This window comes from Copadichromis virginalis, linkage group LG2, assembly GCF_057382275.1.
Source record: "Copadichromis virginalis isolate Kocher_CV1m ecotype Utaka linkage group LG2, C_Virginalis_male_GT1.1, whole genome shotgun sequence".
Lineage (NCBI taxonomy): Eukaryota > Metazoa > Chordata > Actinopteri > Cichliformes > Cichlidae > Copadichromis > Copadichromis virginalis.
Genome location: NC_140619.1, coordinates 34,189,604 through 34,197,156, shown reverse-complemented (window position 1 = coordinate 34,197,156; position 7,553 = coordinate 34,189,604). Strand labels below are relative to the sequence as shown.

Genomic DNA, 7,553 nt, shown 5'->3' with positions numbered 1-7,553 from the left:
GCCCTGCCTCTATAACTTTGTCTCTCTGATGTGCTCATTTCTAATCCTGTCCATCCTTCAGCTCTGCCACCTCTAGCTGCACCTCCTGTATTTTTGTCAGTGCTAGTGTCTTGTAAACCTTCCTTTTCACTCTCACTGTTCTCTTTCTGTCACAAATCACCCCTGATACTCTTCTCCACTCACTCCACGCTGCCTGGACTCTCTCCTCTCTTGTGCCCCATCTGTTGCTTTGGATGGTTGACCCAAGATATTTAAACATCCACCTTCACCACCTCTGTTCCTTGCAGCTTCACTTTTAGATGTGTTTTCACCTCTCCATGCTCTCTTCAGCCTTCCTCCTTCTCTCACTTCAGATCATAATGTGTAAGAGGTCAGGCAGGAGTCTCTGTGGACTCCTGCCTGACCTCATCAGTCCACCTGCCCATCACCACATCAAATAAGAAGGGGCTCAGAGCCGATCCTTCCCCACCTTAAACTCATCCGTCACTTCAGCTGAACACTTCACCACTGCCTCATGCAGTGTAATACATATATGTACATTCTGCACATTCACTACTGCACATTACCCAATGTATATACTATATATAATGTTCATCCTCTACCCCCCCCCCCCCCCCCCCCCCATTTTTGCACACGTCGAGGAGTGTGTCAGGTTACATTTCACTGTGTGTTATACTTGTATAACTATGTATGTGACAAATAAAGAACCTTGAACCGTGACATATATGCTTTTTGGCTGCACCAATCCAGCTCACTGAAATATTTCACTCAACCTGCTTTTTGCAATGATCGAATGGATTTGACTGCCCTGAGATTTCAGCTGTTAAACTCTCACTGCCATTTAGCATTTTATTTATTTATCTACTTTTTTGCATATCACTTGGATGTCTGCAACTCATTGATCATTTTATATAAGATGATGATAATAGTGACATGGATATATAAAAACCCAACAGAAAGAAGCATTCTTATTTTAATTTTATATATATATATATGTGAGGTTATTTATAGCCTATAAAACTGTGAAAAACATTTCAGCTGCATCATGTGTAAGTAATCTAAATACAAACAATATAATAATACAATACAAACATTGTGGCTGTGTTTTCTTCATTGGTATAGCTTAATCTGTACTTAACCCATGTTTTTTACACATACTGTCTTAAAAAAAAGATAGAGCACGAGGCTGTTCAGTCGATGTGCGCATTATGAGATACCTTAAATGAGCTTATGTTGCAACAAAGGTAAGCTGTTTTAGGTTATGCAGACCAACCACATTAAAACAAACAAGACAGGAGCATTTGTAAACAGATCTCCAGCAGAGTCATTCCCAACCCATGCCTCTTCACTGGGCAAGCCCCTGATCTGTAGATGTTCCTTGGATTGTCCGTCTTTTGCAAATGAGAAAACAAAAAGGTCTTTGTAACATAGTAGTTTTAACTGTCAGAGTATGTACATACCGGATGCACAACCACATATCTATGGATTTTCGGTACACTGAAGTCCCTTTTTCCTCCTCCTTAGCCCCTGAAGACACAATCTCCATTAACAAATCAAGTCTCTTCCAGTGAATGAAACCATTCCGATGTAACACCAGTCGATTTGTCCATCTCATCCACTTACAATTGTGTAACGACTGTCAAAAATGCACATTCACGGGCTTATTTGCTCCTCCTCACAGCTCTCCTCCTGCTGCCAGGAGGCCACACTGATGGCCTGGGCTAAAGATGCGACGAGAGAGGACAGACCGATGAGGTAGCCGTCCTCCCTGCTACCCTCAGACCACGGGACGTTGTGTCGGAGCTCCTGCGAGTCAGGCAGAGGCGTCGTCTTTCCGAAGTCTATCATCCATACACTGGCCTTGCTGTGGTCGTGGACAAAGAGAAGCGAGCTGCCAATCACCTGATCGATTAAAAAACATAAAGGTATTGTAAGAGTGGCTATGATGAATTCATGTGTTTTTTATTTATCGTACAATTGAACAAGATTCATCTCTACATGTAGACTAACCTCATGAGTTCTGAAAAATGGCGAATTCTTTAGTGCGTCACTCAGGGCCAGGAGTCTGGAGTGGTACGCTCTCTGAGAACACACATGGGTGGAAATGTTTAGCAACAGAAAATGGTGAAGCTATGATAACTAAAACAAATGGGATCTATTATGCTTTTCCTTGTTTTCAGTGTTACAACAGTGGATGCTCATCTTAGACATGGCCAAAGCTTTCAGATAACCAGGTCAGTGTATGTGCAGCCAATTGGGCTGTAGGCTGCACTCAGTGTCACTATCCCTGGGTCTCTTCACGGTTCTGAGTTTTTAGAGTTTTAGTTTCATTTTGGGTTTAAGTATGCTTTAGGTTTGAGTTGTTTCTCATTTTGCTTGAGTAACTTTGTGTGCCTGTTTACGAGATTTTCAAGTTTACTTATTTTGCGTTTTGACTTTTTATTAGAGTCCTAGTTCAGCTGGGTCTCCTCGCTGCCCCAAATACCCCTGTGTGACAATTGTTTCTGTCTCCTTGTCCTCGTGTGTTTTCCAAGTTTTATGTTTGTGTATTTTCAGTTATATTTTGGACTTTGTGGGGTTTTTTTTCCTTTTGTGGTTTATCTGCCAACATCTTTAATAAACGGATCATTTTTAGCTCATTCCTGCCTGCATTTGGGCCCACATTCGACAAGTCACGATGACACTTTTTCACTCTTATTTGTAAAAGAAAGACGATGCTTTTAATATGGTCACAGCTCTGCCAGAAAATGCAGGTCTGCTTTCTCCAAAAATTAAGAATGAGAGATGTGAATGAGCAGAAAATCCAAAAGTAATTTTACATTTTCTGATCATTTTGTAAAGTGGTTGGTGTTGGATTATTCTTTCAAAATAGTTTGGTCTGGTAAGTGTCTTTAGGTATACACTGCAAGAACTTTGCACTTCTCTACACTTTTCCCTACGACCATGACAGGTCACAGCAGATGTAAGTCCTCACCAGGTTTAGCTCCACTTAGGGTTTCTTTATCCTCACTTTTTCCACTTGCTTGCTCATTAAGGATTGCATTCATTATCAGTTTTGAAGTTGCCAGTTCTGTTTTCTGTTATCAAACAATTTTTTTCTTACTATGACATGATTCCAGTGCGTTTTCTAAAGGAAAAGTTTTACATGTTAGCAGAACTGACCAGAGTGTGCAGCTGGCTCCTGGTGAAGTAAAGCAGTGCCTCAGTGACCTGAGCTAAAGTCTGAATCTTCCTGAAGTCTCGCTGGATGCTACCATCCTCCATCTGACTCACAGAGACAGAAACAGATACTTTATCAGATGGATACTTTTAATAAACATAAACAGTGCAGTTCCTTCCCTGGCCTTCACTCCTACCATAATGCCCTCTATCCTGAAGCCCAGCGTGGACGTAGAACTGATTGAATCCCTCCACTGAAGGTAGCGCCATTTGGTGACTCCCTTCTGTGCATGTTCCTCTGCTGACGGAGCAGAAGGGTCCATTTTCACCATCTTCTGGTACATATCGCTTCGCAGAGGAGCTTTGACACGAGCTTTGACTAATTCATCCTCTTGGTAGGTTCTAGCAAAGAAAATGTAGATATTTAGTTTTGACAAAGGGGTCATTCAAACAAAAACACCAATATCAGACTGGAAATAATGGTGTGATATACCACAGTGAGTGAAATTCAAGGGGAGGTTTAATTCCTGGCCCTGAGCAGAAAGTGTGGTGTTTAGATGCTGAGGTCTCATAAGGTAAGACTCAAGTCATTCCTTGTGGACACAAAGACGTATCTGAACCATTCAAAACGACAGTTCCCGTATCCGTCGCTCTTAATGACTATAAGCTCAGGACCAGGTACAAACTGGATGTTCACGTTTTAATGTTTTGTCATTTTTTCGGGATTCGATATAAAAATAACCTTCCATGAGTTAGTCATCATAGCAAGAACATGATATAAACAATTTATTCCCAAATACCCTTTCTATACATTAAAACCAGTGTAGCGTATTATTCATAAAATCTGAAATCTTGACATTTTCTCTCCTAGAAAACTCACTAAGCCCTTCACGTAGCTGAATGTTAATATTCTGCAATCAAGACTTGATGAGTCACATGTGAGGGACGCCTTACCTGACTCCCATCTTGCAGTCCATGATGACGGGCCTCTTCAGGCCACTTAGCAGATCCTCCAGGCGGATATAGCAGAGCTCCCCTCTTGTTACCAAGCCATGATACTGTGGGACAAAGGGTCTCAGCGGGTCTCTCATCAGGCAATCCAGGCAGTTTGCTTCCACTTCACTGTATAGTTTCAGCACCTCACCTCCTTTACTGACCTGGAAGTTACCTGATGACATCAGCAAACATCAAGAAGAGATGAAATTATTGTTCCCATACAATCAATAAGGCAATAAGTGAAGGAAGCAGAGTGATGGGTACTGCCTAAGTTCAGCATAGTAAACTTTTTCAAGACTGACACCTCAGTAAAGGTAATACTGAGCTTCACTGTCTCCTGGTTTTAACCATCCACTGTTCAATGACTAGCCCACGTCCTAATAATCTTTTGAAACACAAACTAAAACAATGACTAAGTCCATGAAGAGCTGACATAATGTGCAGTCACATGGATATTTACATATGAGTCAATGTGAGTTAATGCCGGCAAGCAGTGGTGATGACATACAGTACATCCTATAGTGACTTCAGTTCATATTTACAAGTCAAAAATGTCCTCTTGGAAAGCTTTGCAATCATGTAAACATCAATGTGTTGGACAGCATCATAGCTAGCATCATTTGGAAATGTGTTCACGCTGATTTCTGAAAGCCTGCATGTGTCTGTGTGGAAGAAACTGTAACACACATGCCTTGATGTCCAGCCAGCTGGACCCAGGAGCTCTGCCGGCTCATAGACCAGTGCATCATGGTCAGGAAGGTTTTCCAGGAGCGGCACTGAGGCATAAAAAGAAAAGCATGTTACGTGAGAGGAGCATTCCTGTCTAGTAGTTATCCAACAACTATTATCTCTAAGGCCAGTTCAGGGTGTGGAGAATACCTTCCATTTCTTTGTTAATAGGTAGGTTACCTATGTGTAAAGGACAAAGACAAACACCTGCAGGGAGTTTGGAGTGCCGAATTTACCTACAACAGGAATAGCAGCATGCATGCAAAAAGAAGCAGGGTAAGCCGGTTTGTTAGTGTGAAGGGCTAAACTTGCTTTGTCACAGTAGGAAAAACAGAGATGTCATTAATAAAATTAACAGAAACTGGTTTGTTTTAAGCGGCAAGTACGTGTGTTTTTACGCACGTTTGCTACCGTGAAATGTCAAAACATTCACAGTGAAATCATAGCTATGGACGCACGTTGAACTTTAATTCTCTGTAATTTGGAAATGGTTCATTTGTACATTTCTTTTGACAAAAGCATAAAATGACTACATAAAATTCTTTGATTTCCCACTTCGGGGAGCCATGTAGTCACGTGGCCTTAACAAACTCTGAAAAATGTACTCCAACAAACAGAACATTCCTCAGCAGTTACGATCTACTTTGTATATACACAAAACAGTCTCTAACAGACACAGAGGTAGCCAATGAAAAACCTAAACCCAAAAGCAGCTGAAGCTGAGCCAAGCATGTTCAGTAGTGCACTGTTACAAAATGACAGGCTTGCAGTTTGGAGGAAATGTCTCTATTACATCATATTTAAGCTCTTCCAATCATACACGCTTCCATATTAAACGTTACCATGCTGGTTTAAAATGTTTTGTAGGCCTGCTACAGCCGACTGTCTGCTATTCAGTGTCTGACAATGCAAACATACTGTGTTTAGAGCGTGCTTCCTATCATCCTCCCTCTGTTCGCTCTTTACTCTCATATCTGCAGCAGCAGCAGCAGCCAGGCATGCAAACACCATTCAAATCTGACTTTGTCAAAGTCCTCTTTCAAGCCCATGCAAATCAGTAGGACCACAGGTGCACAGAACAGTTGAGAAACATGGTTTTACTTTACTTCCATGGAAAACCAGAGCAGCCAGACACATGAGCCAATGCTAGTGTATCAGCCAGGACCCCCCTCCCCCCAAAAAATGAGAACATACTTTAAAGCTGCATCTGTGTATAATGTGTTGTTCTCAGATATTCTCACCTTCCTGAATGTCTTCCTCTTTGACCCAGCATCCTCTCCTTCACTGAAGACCTCGTCGCTCTCTGCGGAGGAAAGGTTGAGGGAAGAGGAGGAGGAGGTGGAGGAGTGCAGAAGCTTGGAGAGGATAGGATGTGGGGAGGACCACTGTTGTGTTGTGGACCCCTCTGTCACTCCTGGCAGTTCCTCCTCATCATTCCTTTTTGGGGTCTCCCTGCTGCTCTTTGTATCTCCTTCTACTGCTGAAATAGTCGATCTCCCATCTTCGTCTTCCTCCTCTTCTTTCCTCACTTTCTCAAAGCTGGAGTTTCTACCTCTCCAGTGTTTTCCCTCAGCATTTGCACACCCTTCATCATCATCATCATCATCATCATTAAATTCCTCTTTTTTTTCAGTCTCCTCCACCCTTCTTTTCCCACTCCACCTTCCTCTCTCGCAGCTGTCTGCGTCGACCTCAAAGCTTCCCCCCGACCTCTCCTTCCTCCTAAGTTTCCATTTTGCCTTTAACCAGTCCCTTGGAGATCTTGTAGTCAGCTCTTCGTTTCGTTCTGTGCTTTGAAGTTCTTCTGTTTTGTCTTCCTTCACATTTGTGGCATTTGACTGGCAAGCCATGTCTGAATTGTGCTGATCATCCTCGTCCTCTCCCAGTCCACCTATGCACTGACTATAAGGGGGGAAGCTTTTTGTTGACTGGAGACTGGGTCTGGATCTTAATCTGACCACCCTGCAGCTGCTCGACGGTCTTTCACTGATCAACAGATGTTGATGCGTTTTATCCGATAAGGTGGAAAAGCAGTCATTCTCTACAATTTGCTGATTCTCTATCTCCATCTTTATCCCCTCTGTGTGGTTGTCATCTGTAGTGTCCATCTTTGTGTCGGATGTGAGCCCAACATGTGCTTGTACAACAGCAAAATCTTTACAACAGATGCACAGTTTTGAACACGTTTGAGGAAAAGCATTCAAAGAGTCTAAAAATCACTAGAACGACAACATTTTTTTAAAATGACAGAAATTGAAAAAAAAGAAGAAGCAGCATTAAATGCTCACGTGTATCTAACTTACCTAACCCGTGTCCTCCACCTGCAAGTTTTCAGTTACACAAAGCTGTGTGCCTGTCAGTGAGCCACATCCCGTTCTCATTCTCTCTGCTGGTGCCAAATTTTGCATGCAGTGACGCTGTTAAGTTTCCAGAGCTTTATTCAGGGACAGCTGCTGGAATTTGGCCAAGAGTGCCACTGGCAAGAGGACATCCAGGAATACGGTGTCCTCCCTCCAATAATGAATGTGTTTTACAGTGTTTTACTTAAATAGTTACACAGCATTCGAGTGAATAAATGCAAAAAAAGTGTTATTTGTGTAATAAGAAAAAGATGCAAATTTTGCTTTGTTGTTTTTCAGAATTTCTTTTCATCATACAACAAAAGAAAC

The 7,553-nt window shown here is 42.1% G+C and overlaps 1 protein-coding gene across 2 annotated transcripts; it reads right to left on the bottom strand.

Annotated features, from left to right (window-relative positions):
- Positions 1-965: 965 nt before the first annotated feature.
- LOC146717828 (inositol-trisphosphate 3-kinase A-like) lies at positions 966-7,301 on the bottom strand. Of its 2 annotated transcripts, XM_085431507.1 has the most exons (8): positions 7,188-7,301; positions 6,126-7,039; positions 4,847-4,931; positions 4,114-4,327; positions 3,357-3,561; positions 3,163-3,264; positions 2,011-2,082; positions 966-1,902 (listed from the first exon to the last, which is right to left on the bottom strand). In XM_085431507.1, exons 2-8 carry the CDS (start codon positions 6,990-6,992, stop codon positions 1,654-1,656), a joined length of 1,794 nt encoding a protein of 597 aa, XP_085287633.1. In that variant the 5' UTR covers positions 6,993-7,039; positions 7,188-7,301; the 3' UTR covers positions 966-1,653. The 2 variants fall into 2 exon arrangements, with proteins under 2 accessions (XP_085287633.1, XP_085287642.1); XM_085431516.1 differs by lacking the exon at positions 7,188-7,301 and having other exon boundaries at positions 6,126-7,097.
- Positions 7,302-7,553: the final 252 nt, after the last annotated feature.

What these genes read in the sequence shown, in the direction of transcription:
- LOC146717828 (XM_085431507.1), bottom strand. Translation starts at nt 6,992, where the DNA reads ATGGACACTACAGATGACAACCACACAGAGGGGATAAAGATGGAGATA. An exon ending in CCAGCTGGCTGGACATCAAG is followed by an intron (nt 4,328 to 4,846) that starts GCATGTGTGTTA and finishes TGATGTCATCAG; the next exon opens with GTAACTTCCAGGTCAGTAAA. An exon ending in CATTTTTCAGAACTCATGAG is followed by an intron (nt 1,903 to 2,010) that starts GTTAGTCTACAT and finishes TTAATCGATCAG; the next exon opens with GTGATTGGCAGCTCGCTTCT.